A 26,379-nucleotide genomic window follows, 5' to 3' on the forward strand; every position below is an offset into this window, starting at 1 on the left:
GAAAAAAGAATCATCAAAGGTTCAGTAATAGCAGTTATCCTATGGGAAATATCAACAAACTTTTGCAGAGACAGTATTACCTTGTATTTTACATAGCACACATAATTTAAAATATGTATCTCAATGTTATACAAACAATCCCAATATATCTGCTTAATACTCCAGTTGGTTGTGTGTTGTCAGACAGCTTGAGAAATGGGTAAAGAGGAATTTCATTGACTTCAGCAAAGGGGAAGGATAAGTCCTTTTCCCGGGGAGAAATAACAACGTGCATCAGAACAAGCTGGGACGCAATAGCTGAGGACAAATGATAGAAAAAGACTCAGGGGTTCTGTGGGCAATTGAATATGAGTCATCACCACATCTTGCTGCACAGATGGCCAACTACCATCACCTGTGCTGCATTAGGAAAGGTGTGACCAGCAGATTGAGTCAGGTGATCATTTCTCTCTACTCAGCACTGGTGAGACACACCTGGAAAACTGGGACTGGGTCTGGGCTCCCCAGTACAAGAGAAACATGGTCATACTGGACTGGCTCCAGCAAATGGCCACAAAAGACACTGATGTAGAGTCTCTGTCCTTGGAGATATTCAGTACCCAGCTGAAGACTGGCCTTGACAAATCTGCTTTAGTTGTCCCTATTTTGAATGGTGACGGCACAAGAGGCAATCTCTGGAAGTTTCCTCTATTTCAATGACTGTGATTCTACATTCATCTAGGGGCCTATTTACTCCCCCAATTTTTCAGAAAGTATTCTGATTTTTACTCTTTATTAAGGCTTATGTCAGCAATGTGAACAATAAAATGCTTAGCTGAAATAATCTCATGATAAATGGGGTGATATTACTTTGTATGTTTAGACCTACAAGCAAAGCACAAAGCACCACCCTTTGTGAACACTCTTCAGCAGGAATAGAATGTAGGCAATAGAAGAAGATCTCACCAAAAGCATGGAGAATAAAACAAAATACCAAAAGAATGAAGAAAACAAGTTCATACATGACACGTAGAAATAATATACAAATAATATACTTTTGAATTAATAATCCAAGTTACATTTTAAAGGTGAGTATAATGCATTTGGTTTTTCAGAGTCAATCTTTCAGTAACTTTGTGTACCACACAGCAGAGTTAATTGGAAATCAGGGAAGGTTAATAATCAACATAGACCCACAGAGTCCAAATTCTTTTTGGCAGGAAAGAGATGCAATGTGGTTACCACTAAACTCTGAGATGCTACACTAGTCTAGTTTTGTACTAGCTCTGTATTCCTAGGCATATGTGAAATCCAGTTCAAGCTGATAAGAAGACAATTCTATGCTTCCTTTTCCGTAATTCATATTGTCTATTTAGAAGTGGGATGGAAAATACCAGTATATCACATTTAATGGAACTGATTCAAAGTGAAACAGGAAGAAATTAAGGGAAGAAAATTGAGCAAGTCCAGTACATTTCTTCCTCTTTCATTGAAAAACCATGATGTAATGGTTTCTGTTTTAATTAGTATATATTAAAAAGAATTTGAAATCAATTTTCATCCCTTCATGAGGTTCAATAAGGAGAAATACACTTGGGTCACAACCTGATGCAGTGCTACAGGCTGAAGGAGGAGTGGGTCAGGAGCTGTTTGGCAGAAAGGTACTTGGGGGAGCTGGTTGAAGGAGGCTCAGTATGACCAACAATGTGCCCAGGTGGCCAAGAAGCCCCATGGCATCCTGACCACCATCACTAAGGAAGTGATTATCTCCTTGTACTCAGCACTGGTGAGACCACACCTCGAATCCTGTTCAGTTCTGGTCCCCTCACTCCAAAGGGCTTTGGAGTTGCTCTAGCATGGCCAGAGAAGGGCAACAAGGCTCGTGAAAGGACTAGAAATCATGTCATATGAGGAATGGCTGAGGGATCTGGGTTTGTTTAGTCTGGAGAAGAGGAGGCTCAGGGGGGATCTCACTGTTCTCCGCAACTCCCTGAAAGGAGGGTGCAGTGAGGTGGGGGCTGGTCTCCTTTGCTGTGCCTGCAGTGAGAGTGATGCCTTAGGTTTTAGCTTTCCTATTTTCAGATTCTGTGCTACCTAGGGGTGTAGTTCTGAGCCTCATATTAAGTGCTAGTAAGCTTTCTTCATGGAGTAGGCAGACAAAACAAATCCTTTTTCCTGCTGGGGACCAAGGACAACTTTCAGGCCCAAAAGCATAAACAGCTGTTGACTGAAGACAGAAAACAAGAAGGATGAGACTTCACAACCTGAAGCTGTAATTGGATAATTAAACCCCAAAATGCAAATGGACCAAAACTTATAAAATGTAATATCTTGTGATTGGTCAGCCATCTTGTGACCTTTCTCGGTCTACCCTGGGTACAGCCCAAGGTGAATCCTGGAGGCCTTTCAAAAAATATTTACTTTATTCTCTAGCACTGTCCAGTCTCTGTTTCAGGTCAGCCTTCCAAGGCACCAAGAGGACCAGAGGAAACGGCCTTAAGATGAGAGAAGAGAGATTGAGAACTCTTTTTCACCTTTAGGTTCAAGAACTGGAATAGGTTGCCCAGGGAGGTGGTGGAGTCACCATCCTTGAAGGTGCTCAAGAGAAGGCTGGATCTGTCTCTGGGTGAAGTGGTTTAGTGGTTAAGGGGTTGCTGTGATAATGCTGGGTGGATATTTGGCCTGGATGACTTTGTAGGTCTCTTTCATGACAATTCTATGATTATATGATTACACTTACCTCCTATATAAAGGCTTATCTGATCCATGCTAAACAATCTACTCTACTTAAGTATACAAGTTTCTATTTCTAATAGTTACTTTTCTATTGCCTGTCTTAAATATTTCTTTTGACTAAAAAAGAAAAAAAAAAAAGAAAACAAAAGAAAAAAAACAAAATAAGAAAAAAAACCAAAACAACACAACAACAACAACAAAAAAACAATGAAGTTCTGAAGACTTTGAATAAAAATATTACTACACAGACATTATGGAGCTTTAGAGGATATAACAATATAGGACTTGTCTTATTTATGGATGTGTTTCAATGAGACAGAAATATTGGTTAAAGGAATGTACTCGTTGTATTCTACCACCTCGCTGAAGAGTATATTAAAACAAAGCTCTGACAACAGTCCTTTGATTTATTTGACCTAAATCATGCACAGGACACTCCATAAAGCAAGACACTAAGAACTGAGAAAAACATTAAAGCTAAAGGTAAGGATTAAGGACAGTGCAGTTTTAGAAATCAGAATTAGAGCCTTTGTAGAATATTGCTTAAGGGTAAGAAATATCTCATAATAAATGTAAGTTTTAAAAGTAAGCCAACCTTAATTTCAGCTGCCCATTTAGGTAAGATGACTATGCAGCTCTGGTCTTTTCTGAGTGCATCCTTGGACCGCTCACTTTTGTTCCAAGGATTATCTGTTTCAGAAACTTTCCTATCTATGTGACAACACTTAATGTTACCAAATACATTTATTTAATGCAAATCATGATGAATATTGCTTTTAATAAGGAAAAAACAAAACTTCTCAGCCACTGTATGATAACTGTGTTATTTTAGCATAGTTTCATAGTTCTCCATTATGCTGTGCTGCATTAAAACCAGTTTTTGATGTCATCTCATGTAAACACCCCCAAATAGCTTTACTTTAGATGATTTGTGTACAACCAGGCTATAGAACTTCTAACATTAGAATTATACAAGCAACATTTATGTGTTGTTGCATAACACTTTTCAAATGCAGAAACTGACTCTGATGGAATAGATCAATCTATCGAGTATTTCCTTTTTTTCTTTTCAGGTAATATGTTTTCAGCACAATACAATTCTTCCTACTACTACATTAAAAACAGCAACAAAGTGTATTTATAACATAAATAATAATAGCCATGTAAAAATGCACGACTTGTATGTAACAGTCCTTATCAGATTAACAGAATCACACAGAATCACAGAATGAACGAGGCTGCAAAAGCCCTTTGAGATCATCAAGTCCAATCTAAGACCTGACACCTCCTCATCAACTGAACCATGGCACTGAATGCTCATCTTCAGGATCTGTTTACTGTTCAGTAATGGTAATGGCTGTAGATTTGATCCTTCCTCCAGTAAAGCAAATTCTTTGGTGGGAACAAAGAAGACCTTCAAGATGGAGAGCTCAGAGGATGCCAAATGAAGACAGAACTGTATTCCTTTATTGTTGTTAGACTATATGCCTAACATGAAATAAGTGAGAAGATTAAGGGTTTTTTCAATTACAACATTCCCACAATTAGAACTGTGTATATTCACAGCTAGATTTTCTCCTTCTGCCTTTTTAAAAGTAACCAAAGTTTGAAGCACTCATAGCAAGTAAGACATCTCATTCAAACTTTCTTTTACTGTTTTAAACATCTACAACAATTTTTCTTTATTTACTTTCATAAATAGGCTGTGGTTGTATGAATGTATGAATATTAAAAAATAGCTGATATTTAATTTGATAGGTTAGAAAGCAATAGGCCTTTTACAGAGTATTTTATTGCTACTTTGATATATTGCAGATCAAATCACAACTATATTAACAATTATGTTTAAATGAGATACAATAATACATAAAATTCCAGCTTGTATCAAAACTGTTTTCCACTGGTCAAACAGGATTACATTGCTTGATTTGAAAATCAACTCAGAAATTTAAATGGTACAACAGAAATAAAACTATGAAGGTATTTCCATAAGCAATGTCTAGGAACAGAAACATTGTGTAGTGTATTAAACAAAAATTGATATTTAGTCAATCAGCTGTGGAACTTAATAAAAACTGTAAAACATAATTTTAAAATAAAATTCTCAATCACAGAATACTATTCCAGTGAGTGAAGTTCTTAGTCAAACAAATAGGAAGAAAGTTTTTAAACTGTTGAATATTCAACAAACTTTGTGATATAGACATATATACCTCTGCAAAATTGTTTTGATCTGCTAAAGCTACATAAAATCCCGACAACCTTGAAAGTGAAATCCTGACTTTATTTAGATCAGTGAAAATATTTCTAGTAGTATGAATGCAAAATCCAAGTTTTGTTTGTTTCCCAGGTCCAGCTGAGTCTGGAAGGCTCAGAAATGCTAAATTAGCCCAGCTTTGGGGAACACAAGCAAGCTCCCCTGAATGTGTACTGCAATTCATATGAATTCATTGCCTCAATTCATATGAAATACACCATTGCATGTCAGATGAAATTGATCAATCAAGATATCATTCAAAAAGGATTGTCATATATTTGAATTTGATGTTTGCATTTAAAATGAAAAGCTGCAATAAGGCTGATACTCATATATTTTGTGGTAAATCTAGATTTGCATGGATCTTACTGAAGGAAAAGAAGTAACAATGAAAATACCAGGAAGTCTGGTCCATCCATTCTTCACTTCAGCTTTCAACTTCAAATATATATATATAGCCTAGGTTAGCTAATTGTTTAAGCTAAAAATTAGCTTAAACAAAAAGCTGCCCACTTCTCTCCCTTAGTGCCAATTTAATGCTAACAATTTTCTTCTGGAATGCAATCAAATAAGGAACTGTTGCTATCATTATCCTGCATGGGACTGACTATATAAGGCCTGGGTAAGGCTTAATCTCAAGAAGGTTTTAGTGCTCACCTCTGTAATCATTAATTCCCCTTCAGATGAAGGAGCTTCAGCAATGTCCCCTTCAGGCTGAAGTGCTCATTTGAAAGTAGACACTTTTTGAAAGTAGACACTTCGAAGTAGATACTCTTTTAAAGTGCTTTCCTAGAGTATTTGAGTCCTTGCCGTCATATTGCTACTTTTTACTTCAGGAAACAAGGCAATGAAATATGTTACAAGTTAATCAATCTCAATTTTAATGATGAATAAGAAGGGAAGAATGAAGGAGGTGGTGGGGGACGGGAGGAGGAAGGTGGTCAACTAACAGCACATCCAAGACTGATTTTGTGTTTTCACAGATCAATTCTGCAAATTAAAATAGTCATTAAAATAAATTCACTCAGAAGCTGCTTTTGGAACAAATTCTCCCAACATAAAACTGACAGCAGATAGTCTCAATGCAAGCCAGATTCCTTAAAGTCTGAAGTTTCCACAGGGTTTAAAGATACTCAGGTGAACTGATATTGATTATCAAGAATTATAGGTGAAACTCTGAATATTCTTGGTCTTCTGTTCCCACCTTGATGTTACTCCTTTGCCCAAGTAACTCACCTAAGCAGGCTGACTCATATAAAGCAAATAAGAAGTCAGAATTCACAAGTCATATGATATCATTTTTCAGGTTTAAGATATGTTAGACACACCTTACTACTGACAAAGATATTCCACTTCCTCCTTCTTTGGCATTTTGCTCATGGACCAGAGGACACATGGATCCGGGTACCAAAGGAATCAGGAAAAAAATTATTACTCTCTTGATTCTCTGCTCCAACCAACGGTTCTTGCATATCTGCTGGCCTCAGGAATAACATCCGCATCAGCACTGGGGTGAATCCAAGCAGCCTGCACAGCCCATCTGGTTTCAGCAGAGCAGGCAGCATGATCACCACCAGACTGTCAGAAGGATGGCCAAACACAAGTGACACCCAGTAGTTAAACATGGGAGAATTCCTCTAAAAATATGGGAAATTAATGACAACCATAATGAAGTAGGCCCCAAATGAATTCTATCATAAATTGAATGCTAATAATGTGGTTTTTGCAGATCCGAGGATTGCTACCTACAGCTATCAGTAAGCTGTTCAAGATAGAGCAGGAAATAAAAAAGGGATTACAGAGACAGTGAAGAAAATCAGATCTTCTTGTTAAAAAACTTACTTGGAGGTCCTTTCACTATATATTAAGGATTTTTCCTATTTCTAAGTTCCTCAGCTGAGCTCTATTCTTCACTTCCAGTTTAGACAATAAGAATAATAAAGGGATGATATGCATTTTCTCAGTTGTTAGAGGAACGAAAAATAACAAATAAGCTGTTGACTCCAAATCTTAACCAGCACAGCAAGAAATGCAACTTAGCTTAATGGGTTTGATGAAAAGCAAGATAAAACAAATAACTTACAATTAATACGGGCACAGAAACAACACCCAAGAACACAGAAACTAAATTCATCTTCCAAATACCAATTTTAAAGAAAATTAAGCTAAGCTTATTTATAATAATTCTTCTTAGAAACCTGGTTTTCAGGTTATCAGCCCAGAGTAGTTTTCAAAGCAAACCTCCCCCACATGCTTTTGCTTGCTTGCCTTCTCCAAGGGTAATTCTCAAATATCCTTGGTTTTCTTCTTCTTGCTAAATGGAGTCTAAAACCAAAGCCCTCTCTCTTGGATAACTTGGTTTTTGTAAGTACATCCTGTTCTCTACAAACTAAGTATTAGAAACTAACTTTCTTTTGTATCACCTCAGAGATTTTTCAGGGAATAACCAGACACCAAAACAATTTTATCAGTGATAGTTCTTTGATAAAATTCCAGAGAACAGCTTGATAAAATTATGCAGGTGATGATTTCATTTTTGACCATTTCACTAAATGCAGCAGAAGCCCTGTAACTATTCATCTGACCATGAATGGTGCCGGCAGGAATTTTTCATACTGAACTTGTCAGTGAAAAATCCTGCTCCATGAAAGTACCGTGAGACCTTGTTCTTTCTAAGTAATTGAGTGTTCAAGAGAAAAGCAATCCCTCACAAATTAAATACTTCATCCTGGCATTTCATGCCTCATCAATTGTATTATTGGCTTCATTTCAATTCCTTTTTTTTCATGCCTACTCTCCAGCACTGTTTTAACCCATTTTCCAATGTGGTATCAGATTCCTGAGGTTTCCTGTCCTACTACACAGTGCTCAGGAGCAGCTGCCTACACAGAAATGTAGCCACAGTCATTAGGACCTTTTAGAGCACTCAGTGAGGTGTATGCACATCAGAGGCCATCAGCTCTGAATGGACAGATTTCTCTTCCGTGACTGCCCAATAGCCTCACTAACTTCTGGGACACCTGAACTACAACAGTCCCTCAGCAAATTAAAAATCACCTGTTATTTCTTTGAGTTTGGTGAGAAAAGTAAGTTCAAAAGCACAGGACAGTCAGCAGAAGAAGTGACTAAAGGTCTTCCATTTGACTAAACTGGAAATATCTAAGCTGTGGCCAGCCACATTTATCCATGATACCATCAGCAAAATATGATAGCATAATAGACTCTTTTCCAAGCAGGTTTGAGAGGTATGGCTGAAGACAAGCTTGACCTGCAGAGCAATGCATTGCACCAGTGAGAGGGTCATTAGAACCACACCAGCTCAGCCCAGGATCTAAAAGCAGGTGCTCTCACTATGGCTTACAGACACAAGTCTGTCATATATCTATGTATACAATACAGTGCAAGTACAGAGAGATACATGTGATCATGGACCTGCAGGGAAACCAACAGTGCAGAGCTCTGACCAGGTTACAGCTGTGCATTTGCACCTCTGTCCAGCCCCCATCCCCTTGGGATGGCAAGGAGGGATGCTGCTGGAGACCTTTGGCATTGTGTCTTCCTGAACAGGTGTAAAAGCTTGCTCCCAGATCAACCAACCTTGAAACACTTATTCCTAAAATTATAAATACCTATTCAAACATGTTTGAAAATATTTATTTAGTATAATTTTTTTTTAAATTAACAAAACCTAAAGAGAACCCCAACTGACTAACCAAACAAAAATGTCTACCAGAACACCCCAGCCAACTGCAGAATTTAGTTCAGAAAAGTATTTCTACACAAGACAACTTCATATGGTTTATTCTGTAGTGCCACAAGAGGACACTCTTGAACAGTCTGGGTTTTTTAATGAGGACAAGTGCTTGACAATCTATTTTATATTCAGTGGTAAATACAGATTTCTGATTCCCCAGGATCCCAGAAGATAAGGACATCTCTTCATTTTCATTCAACCTTACTTAAGTTCAAATTTCAGGCAGTAAATAATTAACAAATTTTGCTATTATAGCTGCATTAAAAGTTTTAGATAAGCTAACAGTTGTAGCCCCATATTTAAGTTGCATTAAGCTTGGTTCATAGAGCTTTTTCTTATTGTCTGTTCACAGCTTTTCTCTGAAATCATACAATGTATTTTACACTTTAGTTACAACACTGTTGGAAATGTGCTGCTTCCATATGTATAAAATTCTGGTACCAATATCCATGAACTTTGTCTTTACTTGCTAGAAGCAACTAGAAGGCACATATAACTTTTAAAGAAAACAACTTAGGAAATACATTTTGAGAAATGTAAAACTATGTTCTTAAAATTAGTGATTGTATTAAAAGTATTGAAAAACTGCAGTGACATTGCTTAATAATTATTTTAAAGATATTGCATAAAAAATTTTTAGATGGAAAAATGCAAGTGATATGTGAATTATACACTAAAACATCTGGGATGATGTAACCCAATAATGACTTTGGGACAAAAAGAAAAGAAAGAAACAAAATAATCTTTCTTGTTTGTAGTCAACTTAGTGGAACAAGCATTTACACGTAGAATCTATCTCCATTTTGGCCTTTATATTACCCGTAAGAAGTTCTGTGGCATGAACAAGAACAAGAAGAAAAATAGTTGAATGATTAGCTAGTGTCTTCATACATACATCTTATCAAGGAACTGATTAGAAACAATAGAATTTAAGATATCTGGTGATGCCGGTTATATTTGGGTTAAATGTGCTTCATATTTAACTTCATTTTAAAGTCATAATGAAGTGGAGTGATACCATTATCCAAGCTGAGTTAGGACTTTAACACCTTTATCAAAATGGTTAGTTGTTTTAGGGGGAGGAGAGGAACCTCAAGTTGTTATTCAGGGGTGCTAAATTAACTTTTGACTCTCATCATGGCAGCAATTAAGTGGGTGCAGGAGATCCCGATTACCTTTTTAGGTAACTTTGACCAGTGTGTCCAGCTCTGGGATATTCTGCTAAGACTTCCTTAGGTGCCCCATATCCCTCCACTAATTTTAGTTCAGTCTGCCATGGTTCTTCTCAGGGTTGTTGTTCCCTGAGATTCTCCTCGGGGTTGCTGTTCCCAAAGGTAATAAGGTTTTTCGTCTTCTCTTTGCCCTAAGTGTTACCCACCAGAGGTAGAGACGACAAGCTGAGTCCGCCACTGCACGTTTCCAAGGTTGTTTATTCTTCATTATCTCTCAGTTCTTTCTCAGCTCTGCCAGGCACTTCTCTGGCAGGGTACCTTATCTTAGTTCTTTCTCAGCTCTGCAAGGTGTCTCCGCAGAGCAGGACACGTGGCGGACTGGGCGGATCAGAGAGCCCCGTACCTTATGTACAGTACCCCTGACCCAACCACAGTCCAAAACGTACTTTTTATTTAGGAAATTTTACCAATGCCTACTACCTATGCTAACATGTCAGTTCTACTCTAAACCAATTTCTAAAATCCAACTCAGCAGAAGATGGGGGACGAGAGCAAGAACAAGGAGGACAGGGTCCACTCCCCAATTCCTCCATCTTGCCTCTTCAACCCCATATACTGAGAATCCTAGATTCTACATTTACATTCTGTGATAAACTAAATACTACTTATTTTGAATTCTCTCAGCTTGTGATTCCTCATACAATGTGGGCATTCACTCCCATGGCCAGGGATCAGAGGCAGTGTCCTCCTGGGCTCTGTGTGAGGCTGGCTGACCCCCTTGTACAGATCCCAGACCCCCCTGTCCGGTCTCCAAACCCTCCAGGGTGGCCAGAGGGATGTTCTAGACTCTGGCAGGTACTTACCTTTTAAACAGCTTTTCTCACCTTACTAGCTCCTGTCTGATTCATTACAGCATTTCCAAAAGGCTAAATCCACCGCATGCTCACCATAAACAGGAAGGAATTGGAAAAAGAAAACATTAAGAAACTCATAATAAACAATTTCTGGGAAGAACATCCAGTTTATAGTTGATAACACTACTATGGTTTTTGTCATTGCTACTTTTTGTTTTTATAATCTATATGGGAGCCAAACACTTGGATAAATACAGCTGCAAATAGGATTATAGTCCTTACTTTTTATATCTTTGGAGAGAATATAAATCACCACCATTATCAAGGCTTTCTCGTGTACATTCAGAGTTTTAAAATGTTTAGCTAGGTGTGAGATCTACTTTATTAACATTTAGTGGTGATTACATAATTTTAGGTTTACTATATTCTTTTTTCTAGGTTGCTGCTTTGTGATGCATTACTCGAGCTTCTTGGGGGTAGTATTTTGTGATATCAGAGTTTTGCTGATCAATATTTACTAAACACACTTCTTGGTGCCCTGCCAAAAGAGTATTGATAACACCAGAAGTCAATGTGCAAAGTACAACCATAAAGCCAGAGCTGTTACTCAGCGGCAGCAGTGACACCTGCAGAGACAAAAATCTTTGAAAAAGATGTTTCATAAGGGTCCTGATGTTTTACAAAGTTTTTGAGAGTCCTATTGTAGTATAATTGTCTATAATTGTGAGGGTTTAATAAATATAGCAGAGTGCTGCAATGCAAGTCATAAAAATTTGCACATACTACTCACTGTTACAGACTTTAAGAAATTGGTCCAGCACATAATATACAGGAATAAGCTATACACTTTTCACAGCTCAGGGGCAATGGTGAAGTTCAGTACAACTGTTTGTACACCCAGGGTGTGTACTAAATTTGCATGTGAGAGGTGAAAGCAGAAGACAGGCTTTGGAAATGACATTTTGACAGGTGGAACTTTGTGCTTTGTGGAAGGTAATTGCCTAAATCAGAACAGCAAAGGAGACTGTCTTGTGCTCAATGCAAGATGTAGTCTATTCCTGTCAGCTGAAACTGGTTGGGGAGATGTTCCTCTGTTTATCTCTCCTATGACCCATTCCTCATGGCTCTAGGGGAAGGGGAGGGGGAGGGTGTCCTCTGTTAATGGGCCAGCTGTTAAAACTAGGTGGGGCAGTGTTCTCTATCTCTTCCACAACCCATCCTCCCCCTGGGGAATTTCTGCTGTTAATAGCCATCAAGGCTCACCAATGACATGACACATCATCCCATTGTCAGATGATCCACCCAGCAGGAGGAGCCAAGCATTCCTACCTGGATAAAACCTGAGATTCAGAACACCAGGCAGTCTATTTTCCACTGGGTTCCCAGAGGAAGACTGGACCCATCTCACCACCACTAGTTCCTTCTACAGGATCATCTCAGCTCCAACAGAACCACATCTGTCACTCCAGGAGGATTTATTTGGACTGTTTCCAACACCCTGACCAACATGGTGTCAGGTCGTATTTCTGACTGTGTCAATGTGGTTTCTTTTCCTTTTTGTTCATTTGCTTTTTTGTACTGCTACATTTGTATTTTTAATACTCCTAGTAAAGAACTGTTATTCCTATTCCCAAATCTTTGCCTGAAAAGCCCTTAATTGTTATTACAGTTCGGATCATATCAGGATCTCAGGCAGAAATGGCAGATGCCATGAGCTAGGCAAAGCCAGCAAAACAGTGGTGATGGTCACTGTGCTGCTGAGTTGGATATATCCAGTGGTTATACACCTCCTGAGTGAGGATTATAGCTGTTGACTTAACTCTCAAGAGAAGATTTAAGCAAACTTGGTGCTCAGAAAGCTTTATTTGGCTTTGCAGAAGTCCTTTTTTTCCCCTACCCAAACTGTATGTCATTGTGTGCATACAGCCCTACCTCGAGGAAGAGGAACCTGAATATTCGAGAATCTGAAGATTTGAGAAAAACACATCAGATGACATTTAAGTTTCCATGAGAGGTTCATTGCAGTAGAAGTTAATTCAAAAGTACCTGCAGCTCTATCAAAACTTCTCTTTCAGGGATTATTCATGTGCATAATACTGAACAGAAAATATTTAAAAATTTAGAACCAGGATTTAGAACCAGGCTTTTCAGGAGACACTATATGCAGAAGAGCTTTTCATTACAAATTTGAGATAAATATATAGTATTACAAATAAGAGGCTTCCATGTTCTTCTGTGTACAGCTTCTTGTAGAAATAGGTGCCCTATTCATTCAACATATTTAATCATTCTTCTACCCAAGAAATACTTATATAATTATATGCTTACTGTACATTTAAATATATATTTAAATCTTTATATCTAATTAAATAGATTCAAAGAATATACTTATTTATCCTTCATTCAAAGAAATGTAACCTATTTCAACTAGATTTTTAGTCCATTTAAACCAATGATGTTTCTTCACCTTTTGCAACTAGCAGTTAGTAAGTAACATTTGTTGATCACGACACTGATGAAGATTCTAGGGGGCCACTTTGCTTCTCCAAAGTATCTGCCATCTCATGAGCTCAACAGATGTTTCTTCTTAACACTTCTTAACAGTGAAATTAAAAATGAGGTGTTACGGGAAAGGTCAGAATGAAATAAATAGAACAGGTAATTTTTCAGGCACATATTGAATTTTTACTTTTATAAATATGTTCTGTACTCCATCACTGTATGATGCTGAAGCAGAAATTAATGTCTTATTGTTCTTCAACGCAAGACACGAGCACTGAGCTGTGGTTGGTTGTAGCAGTTGATGCATGTGTGATGAGTGTGATGTGCTGTGTCACAGCTATAAAATCATATTACACCCTTAAGTGTCACAGGGACAAATAGTGCCCATGCTTTCTAGCAGTGAGCTATGAGACCTGTAGGCAAACTGTGAACCTTTGTAACATAGGATCACTGCAGGGAATTCATCTGGCTGAGATAAACATCACCTGCCTTAAGAGAAAGAAACTCCAAGCAAGACAGCTTCTAAAGGGCACAGCAGCTCCCTCAGATTTCTGACGATAAAACTGATGAGGGAATAATTTTTGTAATGGGGTGGTATGAAAGATGTAAGTCTACGGGATCAGTCTTATAGTATGTCATTTAACAGCTATGACAGCTGAAATGTTCACAGCGTGTCTCAGGCATATGTCTTTTTCCATATAAAATGACAGCTTTAAGGAAATCTACACCAAATCCATGCAAACAGAAGAGATTACTTCCTTTGGGATTTAAACACAACAAAAGCCAACACAACCAAACAAAATGTTAAGAAACATACCTTGACTTCCAGATTAAGTTTCTTGCCTTCCAGTACTTTTGATATCCAGTTTGATCAACATTGTTGTCAAGGACCAAAAGTGACCATTAGCACCTAAAAAATGCAGCCTAATTTCTTCAAATGCACTTCTGGCATGACATTTCAGAGAGTTGTAATTTTAGAGAAATTTGTGTCATTATTCAGAAAGAATTTATGGCAGATGCTGAGTTTCTGCCCAAAGTAAAAATACTTTGTTTTACAAATGCTAGTTTTATAAATTATAGTGGGGACTTCAGAATACAAAGAGTGTTTGGGAGGTTATAATTGACTCTCATGTTAAAGCAGGAACACAACCTCTTTTGAAGTTTGTATGACAACCAACATCCTTTTAACTGAATAAATGGGTCTGCCTATACTATACAGTCCTGATTTTTTACATTTAAGATTGCCAGAGTCTATTTAGATGTTGGCACTTTCTATATAGTATAATAATATCTTCATCTAAATGTTTTATGTGCCCAGAGGGTAGCTTCTATTTCTCTTAGCACCTCAGAATTATAATCAATTGCTTAACAGCAAACTGTACATTTCTTAACAAATACATTTGCTCTGTCAGAGCTCCATACCAACCTCATGTAAGAAAGCACAGCTTTTCCTACATAACCCATTAGCCAGACCTGTCTCTAAAAGGTTGCAGCTGTATGTCCACTGCCAGGAACTGACTGTAAAACCAGCCTCTCCATTTTTTTCAGTGCTCTGTGTGTAGTAATTGTATCTCAGGACTCTGACTCACTCTTATGTGGTAATCAGGTGTCTTGGGTTGAAAGATGGAACCAAAAAAGTGTATTCTATTTTCGTCTGTTGAAGCCAGTTGGGAGATATTGTTCCTTATCTCCTGTAACTCTAGGCGGGAAGAGGGTGGATGGCTTCTGTTAATGGGACACCCGATAACACCAGATAAGGCAGTGCCTTCTTATCTCTTCCTCCACCCATCCTCCTCTGAGGGATATCACCTGTGAATGGGCCATTTAAGGCCTCTCACATCACTGATAACATCACCTCATTCCATTGTGAGATGCTCCACCCAGTGGGGAGGAGCCAACCATTCCCAGACAGATAAAATGGGGACACAGGGACCACAGAGCACTCCTCTTTTCCGTGGGATTCTCAGAGGGAGACTGGACTCACCTCACTGCCACTACAGGATCATTTCTACTCAAACAGAACAACATCTCTCACTCCAGAAGGATTTATTTGGGCTGCTTCCAACACCCTGACAACAGGGTGTCAGGTCATATCTCTGACTCCGTCAGGGTTCTCTAGGACTTTTTGTTTGTTTGCTTGCTTGTTTTTTTTTCTATTACTGCAATTGCATTTTTATTATTCCTAGTAAAGAACTGTTACTCCTATTCCCATATCTTTGCCTGAAAGCCCCTAATTGCAAAATTATAATAATTTGGAGGGAGGGGGTTTTACATTCTCCATTCCAAGGGAAACTCCAGTTTTCCCTGACAGATACCTGTCTTTCCAAACCAAGACAAACCAACAGCCTCTTGGTAAATGAGCCTGAAGCTGTGTTAATAACATCCTCTTTTAAAGTACTTTTTAGTATCTCACCAGCTGATGAATAAAGAAAAATAATTGAAAACCTTGTAAGAGTAGTAAGAAATGTTATATTCCAAGTACTTTGTAAGTACTTGGAATAAAAAAGTATTATTTATAGAAAATCTTTCCCCATAAGAACTGTCATAACTACAGGAAGCTTTTCTCCAGTGTAATTTTATTAGGGATTCCTGCCATCGTATCAACATACAAAACAATCAGGATGTTGACATATAGAAATGTGTAATTCACTGTACAAAGATAAGGCTCAAGTTACAGGTATATTTTCCCCTTACACTCCATGAAATAAAACCATTTTTAATTCTTCCCAGAGTTGTGTTTATAAATGTTAGACAAACCACAAAATAGATTTCAAGTACATAACATTTTACAATATAATCCAAGCACAGACAGAAATACACAATACTGTACCTATAGACACTCCATAGCCCAAGTTTGTCATCTTTACTAGTAAAAAACTGCTACTCTCTGAATGTGCCCATCCACATCCTTCTATGTATGACATGGTCCTGGCCTTTCATTTATAAGATTCTCATGACTTTTAATTAAATTACTTTGATAGACCAGAGAATATCAGGAAGGAAAGGTGAAAATTTTAAAAGGCCAGGTCTGAATGTATGCACATGGTTAGTAAATAGAAGCACATGTGCACACACATTTGCATTTAAACCTACATAAAACTTCACTGCACTGCACAATTTTTGAGATTACATTCTCATGCAACTGAGCTATTTTCCAACAAGAGTTAAATCAAGCACTACAATATTCCTACTTCTGGAGTGCTGTAATTCACAGGGACAAGTCTGTTATATCCAACTTTTTTGTTTTTTAAGTGATTATCAGACTTTCTAGGAGGTTGTGTAGAACCATGTCTTCACACTCCAGCAAGGTGTCTGCTCTCATAGCCTTCACTGCTGAAAATACCTTTTCTGACCCCTTTGTTTAGCAACAATGCAAGTGAATAATTTCCAGTTATGACCAAATGTCTACATTTGTTCACTCTCTATTTCTATTAGGCTGAATGCTTATTACCTTGTGGGAAAGGATCATTTAGCTGCAAGTAGCACAGGAAGAAATAGACATCGAGTAACTAATCATTAATGACTCTTCTGGGAAACAAGACAAACAAAGACAGTAAAAAACCACAGTTGTTTAATTTAGCATTTGTTGGAAGGGAGATGAAAAGCAATCCAAAAGTTTTCAGCTGAGGAAAAGAACTCCTAAGCCCCGTAACTGTTCTGTCTTTTAAAAACTGGAGAAGATTAGAAGGGAAGGGAAAATCTATGAAAATTGCCATTTTAAAACTAGACACTTGCAAAGGCTTACAAGAGAAAACCACACAAAAGAGATTCCCTGATACTGAATCTAAAGGAATTTATTTATTTGGAATTAGACATGTAGTTACTATCTGTTAAATGCACATCTAGTAAAATAGCCTCAAATATGTCTCCAATTCATAAATGTCTAAGCAGGAGGAGTCTGAAGCCAAAATTCACGTTCCTTAATTTAAATATGAAACAAGGCTGCACTAAGATCATGGGAAAAGAGGAATAAAAACTTTCTTGTCTTAAATACAACCTCTGTGATATATTTGAAGGCCTTCAAATGTTCTCAGCATTGACAAGATTTTACATAAATATATTCTCTAAGCTATATTGGAATACCTTTAGATATACAAATCCATGTTACACAAAACAGCATTAGATCTTGTAACTGGGCTCATAATAACAAGAAATGAGGGTAAGTATGGCGCTATATGTGAAAGGAAGCATATCAGTATGCACAGAAAATATGTTGTCTTAGAGATTAGTCATAAAGGGCATCAAGCATGAAGATGCATTTCTTAAAGTGTTTAAGCCTTTAACTGTGAGCCAGTAGATTATTTTTATATCAACTGTACAGCCTAATGCTTTGCTTTTTAAAAGAAATATGAAAAGTTTATTCCTTTTTCACCTTTTCATCTTCTTTATGGTTTTTAAAAGTCTCTCTCACCTACTGATTTATTTTTGGGCCCTTTTTTCTTTTTTTTCTTTTTTTTTCTTTTTTTTCTTTTTTTTTCTTTTCTTTTTTTTTTTTTTTTTCTTTTTGCTACTTACTATTATTGTCTTCCATTATGTACAATAATCTACATTTAGACTGAAGACTCAATCTTTCTCTAAATGTGCTTGGACTATCTGTACCTTGTAAAGACTTTCTACAGAGCTGACAAAGTGGAAGACAAGCTGACAGATAAGAGGAAGGACCATTTCAGTTCTGCTCACTTCCCCAAGCTTTAGATCTGTGCCTTTCAGAAATTCTTTTGCATACTTGCTGTTGTTTCACCTCCCCCAGGAAGCCTCTAATGAACTTGAGTGAACTTTCCCAAACACAGTCCCTTTGTGTAGAGCTACATTAAATTCATTCATTCTCCAGCCATAGATTAAAAACAAATAATTGATAAGACACTAAAAACACCCTACATGCCCCTCTGCATTATTCTTACCAGTGTGTACATTTAAATAACATCATAAGTTGTCCTTTACTAAAAATTTACCAAAATACCTTAAACACATAAAAATGTAAAAAAACAAACAGAAAAAACAAAACAAAAACAAAAACCCCAGCATAAACATTGCTTGTATAGGCATTGGTTAGAAGAAGAGATTGTTGTACTAAGGAGTATATTCAAAAATGTTTTCTTTCAGTATCATCTGTTTTAGTGTCATGGATTGAAAGGTTAAGGACAATGAAACTTATTGTGACCCTGTCTCACATAATGTAAAAAATGAGCTGGAAGTCTGAAATGTAATTATAAAATAAAGCTTATTTTTGGTTATTGAGAGGTGACTGTATAAGCTGGTAACTAAAATGGCAATTTAAGTATATAAAGGGAACTTAAGAACCTGTAGAGTCTGCAACAAAAACTGAACATGAAGATATGAAGGCAGCTGCCAACGGATGGGCTCAGGGGCATTATGGAAAGCTGTCACTGACTGAAATTTTGAATATAGCCCTTAGCTGTATCGTACTGATGTAAAATCTAAAAGCTGCCCAGCATATCACGGATGAAGTTTATTTTGCAAGCCATCCACTGCCTAAGGGGGCAGTAATATTCAATATGAAACTGCTGAAACTCTGGCGTCTGGCGGATTTCGTGAAGGAAAGAGATTTGAAGGTCCGACTCCAAGAGAACAAGGAAAAGGGGGAAAACAAACAACAGTAGTCCAAGGCCTACAAGAAAAAGTCTGGAGAAACTCTTCACAAAAGCATTCACCTCTATGTTGCCCATTAGAAAGTCATAGCTCCATCTCAGGGCTCTCCGAGCTTCTTTCAGTTCTTCCTCCTCTGCAATCAAAAATGCGTTTTCATCTGCTTCAAGTTCCTCAAATGAATCGGTATCCTCTTTCTCATTCTCTGCTCTTGGACAGGTATCAAAAAGCATGTCAATCTCATCATCAACAGGTGTGGGCAGCAAGCTGGCACTTGGATTGTATACCAGCTCTGAGATGGTTAATGGTTCCTCTTTCATCTTCTCTTCCTCTTCAATGGCAAGGTCAACATCCTTCCCAGTATCCTTTACTGAAGAGCTTGAAGTCAAGGGTACTGAAATCTCCTCTTCCTTTGGCAGTTGGACACCTGAAAAAATGAGATTAAAACAATGACACTAAATTTCTCACAGCCTGGTGGCAAAAGTTAGCCCTCCAATAATATCTAATAGATGTATGGAAAGAAGATTCTGCAATAATTTTGCATATTAAAACAAGACTGTACACAATCATAAAAAACTGGGAAAGATCTTTGAAGAGGACATTATCTTTACAACTCTGCAGTAAGTCAGATCTGCTTAAGAGGGTCTGACGCAACTACTGATGATAATAGTGTAGTCCAAAGCAGAGAATAGAGCAGCTTATTTTCTACTGGCAATCTGACTCCTGGTATAAATTAATACTTACTATATGTGTGAATTGGTGTTCTTTGGTGTATAATAATAAGAATAACGATAACAACAAAAACTACTGACTCTCATTGCTTTGAGATGAATGAGTGTGGTAAGGTAATAGCTAAGGTTGATAATTGAGCACGACATTAAAAAGAGACAACAGATTATCACGATAAATTCATGTTAACAGTAAAATGGGAAAAAGAAGGTTAACACATGATATGAGGATTAGATATCATTGGAACTGCATTCCAATAACCTCACCTGTTAAAAAAGCTCCTTCTCATGTCTCTTTTTTCTAGTCATCTAGTTCTCTCCTCTAAATTTCTCTCTCCCCTTTACAGAGGAGACTTTCTGATGACACTATTCTCTGCTCAAGCCCTTTCCTCTCAAAACTTACTCTCGTTTTTCCAGTCTATCTGTAACAGCAATAAGTCTACAAAGAAGTCTATCTGTTTACAGCTACATCAGTACTTCAGTGACTGCTATTAGTTAGTTAGGAGTGGAGAGGATAGCTGGGCACAGACCTGCCTTACAAGGAAATGTTAAGACACTTCCTCATGGAAATTTCCCTTTTCAAGTATTCAAAATGACCCAGACAGATTTCTTCCCCTGTAATTTGTTATCTTTTCCTTGCTCCGTAGACCTCACTGGCCATGCCTCCAAGTGAGATTTCACATTTTGGCCAAATGACTAAAAAGACATTTTTGGCTTCCTTTCATTTCATCACTGAGCAAACCAGCTTGGGTTAGCATCTGATGTTTTTTCATCCTGAGCTGGCTTGTCATGCATTCCTGTGGAGACAGCACAATACCAGGGACAGAGAGCAAGAGAGTTCCTTCCAGTAGCAAATGTGCATAGCTGAAATGAAACCTTATCCTCAATAATTATTAGTTAAATAATTTAATTAGTTAAATTTTCATAAGTTTAATTTTACTTCCTACCTAATAGTTCCTTGTCTCAACTACTCTGTCCTCTCTTATCACAGCCAATAATTTAGAAATTCATGACTTTTCAGCATGAAACTTGTTTTTTGCTGGAACTTAATTGTCCACACCAGTCTTTACATTAAGAAACACACTTGTCATAGTCATCAAGAGGAGGATACAAACCAACTGAAATGAGACAAAACAGTGCATGAGCACCAAGAAGTGAGAACAGATTTTGTGGATCTTTCTCCTTAGCATCTTTCTCCTAAGTAACAGAAGGTAATGCTGGATCATCAAAACATACTCGATTGCTTGAGAGTACACCTACGATATATTAAATTACAAAAGCCAAAATTGTTTAACTCTGGGACCCAGTATTAAGAATCTACACACATCCTTAGATCCACAAGTTCTACCTTTTGATTCTCAAATATACGTTTCAATTATTCTTAATATGAGTAAAATTTAAGCTGAGCCACTTATTTAGGCAATTCAAAATCATTGAAAGCACCCAATTTTACTCTCCCAAATATGAGAATTCTGGCCATAGGTCTCTCTATTCCAGCTTAGGTGCAAGGTCAGTAACATATCTTCATCATGTTTCTCATCATAGAGGACAGCTGCAGCTACCGCAAAGAAAGGTCACCCCAATTTATGATTCTCAAGCCTCCTCTTCCTCCCCAGAGTAAATTCCAGCTTGTGTAAAATACACAGTGAACTTGAACAACCTATATCATATTAAATTTCATTAAAACTCTATTTTTCCCAAGTAACTGGCAAACTGCTGACTATGAGGTTAACATGTTGATAGAATGAAACAGAGTAACTTTTTCATGTGTTTTTGTTTCCTGAAGGGTTTGTATTAAAATTGTAATGTATTGCAGCTCTGAAGCACACATCAAAGTTACATTCCACTATTTAATTTCAACTGCTAAGAAGAATTTTCAACTCCTTTATTTGTTAAACTTACTAAATCAAAGTAATTGCATTTTATATGAGGTAAATACTAATGTAACCAATATTTGAAAATTTAGAATGGGCATTAAGTACTGCTTCTCCTGCAAGCTCATTTGATATTTTTAAAAAAATTAAATATAGAAAGTTGTTCTTTTTGCTCTTTCATATTCTCTGTAGCACCACAACATTTTTTAAGTCAAGGACTGAGGAAAGAACAGGCTACTAACCAGGGTCAACATTACTGGTTCCAGTAAAGTTCCAGTCAAGTTGCAATATACAAGTAAGTATGTCAGGCCATTCATATTTTGATGGTTTCAAAACATGTAACTGTAAAATCACTATGGCAAATACCATTTACAAAGCTTATGCAGGCCTAAGAATATCACATTAAAGTACAAAAATTCCACAGTACAATGAATATTCCAGAAACATAAATTTAAGAGAGAATAAAGGGTTTTTTTGTTTTTCTTTTTTATTTTTCAGATAGCCATAGTTCTTTTACTCAAGTGAACCAGTTATCTGAAGTGATAAAATCAAGTTAAAATTTAAAAAAATCCCCAAAATGTTCCAATGGAAAAACAGAATATAAGAGTTAAAGTAAGCCCAACTGTTTAATTAGTCTATGACTCTACTGCACATCCTCTGCTCCTATTCATACATAACAATTATTTTGGTACTACCCTTATAACGCTATCATTTTATATAATCTGTTCATTTTATATAATCTGTGGCAAGATTTTAAAAAGTCTACTAGCTCATTAACAGTAGTTAAAATTTATGTGGTGTTCAAATTTAAAGGACTATAAATCGGGAATTAAATTAAAAATTTGAGAAGAATTTCTTCTTTTCATTCTTTACTTTGTACTCTTACTGGAAATTCACATTCCATAAATTAGAAACTTCTAATACAGATTACTGGAATATCAGGTAGGTGAACTCGGGTTTATTTCTTATATTTTCACAGCAAAAGTGCTACATTTTTCTGGCAACTGAACACATTTTGAAAGCCAGAGATCTCATTTATCCTAGGTGAAACTCAGTGTTCCTCTTCCACCAAATACTGTGATTGCTCCAAACCAGGAACGTGAACAGCTGAATAACACATGAGATTACTGTGGTCATCTGCTGTGAACACAAACGTGCAAGAGGTCTGACATAAAAGTTGTCAGCTGCTAGTATTTCTACAGGGACCAAAACCAGCAGCTGAGGATTAACAAAATGAAGGGCAGCTCTAGTTCCATCGTTCTTAAGAATGCAGCTGCTGGAAGTACAGCATGCCAGAAAAATTTAAAAATTGAGTTCACACATTGTCTGTTGGCCAGATATCCTGCACATGGCTTTTCTTACCAGAAACATAACTACACACCTTTAACAGCCTTTTATATTCGAGAAAGGAACAAGTGTGAATATACCCTCAGTTTAAGGACAGAAATGGAAAATTAGATATGGTCCAGAGAGAGCAGTGCTAGGAACATTTCATACACGCATGTAAACAAAAAATGCCAGCCAGGCTGCAATTAGGAGAAATCCTTCCTGTCCCTTTTATCTTCCTCTGGAAATATTGTGTAACCTTTGCTTATTTTCCATGTGGACAAAATTCATTTGTACTATGAATAGAATGACCTTTCAGAGGGAAGGAGAAGGTGATTTTCTCACATGAGCAAAGTGCCTGAATGTCACAAAGAAAATGTAGAAAAAATGAGACAGACTCTAGAATTGCATTGAATTTAAATATTTCCCTACATAGGATCTATATCAAGCAGGATTTGCATCACAGCCAGTCCTCCTGCCCTCAGAAACAGGAGGTCACAGATTTGTACCATACCCACATCTCGTGCCCATAAAGGACACCTGTTATAGCTTTGCAAGGAGAGTTAATCAATGACAGTTTATAGTAACTCCTTTTAAGGCAGTGACCTGGTTTTTCTGCTGGTCATTACTGTGTGCTTTAGTCTAATGAGAACTTGTAGAAGAGAGCAAAGCCCTGTCCCAGCTGCCAGTTCATATGAGTTGCACCTTTTGTGGCATTACAGCTCGCCCCCCGGCCGCGTTGCGTCACGGTGCTCAATGTCAGGGCTGGTGCAGCACTGGAGACCACTGCTCTACTTTCCACACCCCACAAGGGGCACCCAAAGCACAGAGGCAGATGCAGAGCAGAGCACACTGCATGGCAGGCATTCTGGGATGACTGTCTTCAATCTCCCTTTGGCCTGGAAGGAGTTCAACCCAGAGTTGTTGATCCCCTTCCAGGATTAGAGCAGCAATAGGACTGAAGGAAGCATCAAGGAGAGACAACTGTGTGTCATGGGAGCAGGAATGAGAAGACAAGATACATCTGTCAGCAGGTCAGAAAAAGCTGGACCTGGTGATGGGACTGCAGTGACTCAGTGTCCAGCTCCACGCCAAGGACAGTGAGGCTGAAAAGAGCTGAGCACTGATGTGAAAGCTTAGCACCCAAGCTAAAGGACAAGTGGGCAGTTCAGCATTCCCATTCAGCTTGGGTGACCCCTCCTGGCACAAGTCAGCCTTGTTCTGAAAGGGTTGCAATGGGGTTCTCCCAAGGAGTTATGTCCCATGTTAGGGACATAACTGCACAAGCTACCTCCTCTGCTTTGGTGCTGGTATACATGTCTTACATGCTGATATATATATATCTGTGTGTGTGTGTACGTATATTTTGCATGTGTACTTCAAAAGGAAAGACATACTATGAACAGTTCTACAAAATCAAGGTGTTTAAGAACGAATGTAGTCCCAACATATAAATCTCTTATGATTGGTATCATTATATAAAATCAACAAGATGTCTTGCATCTATTTGGAGACAGTATTTAACCTTTGAGATGTAAGCATACAAAACACATGTCAATAATAATGCTTTTTCAATTTTGCTACTATTTTTGAATCAAGGGAATTAGGTGCATTCTCATAGCCTACTGTTTCCCCTGAGTGGTGAATTGAAGAAACAAAGACAACCAGGAGATGCTGCTACTCAGAGACAAATCACTGCAAGAAGCAGTTTCTCCTGCATCTACTGCACTCACTGCTTTCTAACTTGCAGATATCAACAGAGTAACAATATTCTAAATTTTGCTGGAACATTTTCAGTTAATTCTTTGATTAAAAACTAACTCCTGAAATGAAGATTCAATGCAAAGATTTAATATATATTAGTAAAAACTGAAATAATTCAACCTATAGGTGCCCAAATATCAAAAGCAAACAATGCTACAGAAAGCATGGAAAAACAAATTTAAATATGTGTTATGATATTAAGGAAATGTACATATTTACTGATAGGGAGGGCGATGGATCTTTGGCAAGGGTATTTCCTAAAAAAAACACCTCTTTTCTGTCCAAAGCAATACTGAATGCTTTTTGCTCCTTGGGTTGCACTCCTCTTGTGCGTAGTGAAAAAAGGGAGATAAATCAGACTCTGCCCAAGCTCCACCTTCCCCCACCAGCCTTAGTACTGGTGGGGGACTTAGTAAGTCATATACTTATTCAGTATATGAAATTATTCTGTATCTAGAAAAATAAACCAAAGAAAGCTACAATCTGCAAAACTCAATGAAGTAAAAAGCTGAGCTGTCTCAACTACTGCATCCAGCTCACATTCAAAATCTACTACCTTCTAGTTTAACAGCTATTTCTTTTTGTCATAAATTACTGCAGTTTCAAAGTATTTCCCCCACCTCAGTCCCACAAAAATACAAAGGCAAAATTCCAGTCCCTCATTTGTTACCAATTAACAAATAAATCCAAATAAATTTTCTGTAAGATAATACAACAGATTTATGTTTTGTCTCATCCATTCTCCATTTGCAACCTCATTCTTGTCAGAACTAATTTGTCCTTATTCTCTGCTGTACATGTCATTTACAGTACAGTTCCTTTCCAAGAGACAACTATTAACATAAACTAAGAGGGTAAGAGGGTTAAAGAAGGGGTTTGAGTAAAATAAATGTAAATTTACCAGCCCTTCTGGCTGTGATCTTGGAGCCATGCCGCAGTAAACGAATGCATACTTCCTTGTTGCAGTGGTTAACCATCCGCAAATGAATGCTTCTCTTGGTTTGGATTTTTACAAGACATTTCACCATTTTGACTATTAATTCCTCTTCTCAAACTCTTGCAAAAGCTCTAGCCATACCAGCTTTGACCTTTTATTAAGTTCCCACTGAGTTTTAAGAGACTAACAGGAGTCACTCAATGAATCAAATGACAAGCTTCTAACATGGCCAACAAAAATATCCCAGCAGGGAACAGAACCAGAGGTTATTTTTAAACGTTTCCAAATGCTTCATAATGTACAATACAAACTTTCACAGCACCCATCTCAGTTAGCAGTTGCTAGCATAACAGCTGAACCACACACAGAGGCATAAAAATATCTGAGGCACCAAAACATGGTGCAGTTTAAAAAGCAGCCAGCATTCATAGTCCCATTATTTTTCTAAAATGCTTTAATATGCCAGTAATGTCACTTACCCATCAATGCCTGGAAATTATTTGTGAAACATGTAGATGCAATGGAAAAATCCTAAGCTGTGCTTACAAAACTTAGTCACAAAGCGAATTGGCGAGATGAAAACACATCCATTTCTAGACTGGAATGAAAACTGACCTGCCCATGTGAAAACAAGAACAGAAAATTTCTAAGTCTGGAAAAAAATTTCTCTCTCTACATATGAGCTCCAGCTCCTGCTTGAGGACAATGGCTGGACAGACTCCTATCCACCAGAAAGAAGTCTTGTTTCATGAGGCTGGGCACTTCCCTGTTCCTGTCCAGCAGAGATATACAGGTTCCAAAAAAAAGTATGATGCACCTATGCTGGCTGCTGGTAATTTTCTCCAGCTGGGAGCTGCAAGGCAAACATATGCATTACATGACACTATCT

The 26,379-nt window shown here is 37.6% G+C and overlaps 1 protein-coding gene across 1 annotated transcript in view; it reads right to left on the reverse strand.

Annotated features, from left to right (window-relative positions):
• Positions 1–15,823: 15,823 nt before the first annotated feature.
• Positions 15,824–26,379, reverse strand: part of FRMD3 (FERM domain containing 3) — a 124,089-nt gene continuing 113,533 nt past the window's right edge. The window contains exon 14 of the mRNA XM_063423160.1: positions 15,824–19,288. Coding sequence (XP_063279230.1) covers positions 18,693–19,288 — 596 coding nt within the window. The 3' untranslated portion in view covers positions 15,824–18,692. The remainder of the gene's footprint in view (positions 19,289–26,379) is intronic.

This window comes from Prinia subflava, chromosome Z, assembly GCF_021018805.1.
Source record: "Prinia subflava isolate CZ2003 ecotype Zambia chromosome Z, Cam_Psub_1.2, whole genome shotgun sequence".
Classification (NCBI taxonomy): domain Eukaryota; kingdom Metazoa; phylum Chordata; class Aves; order Passeriformes; family Cisticolidae; genus Prinia; species Prinia subflava.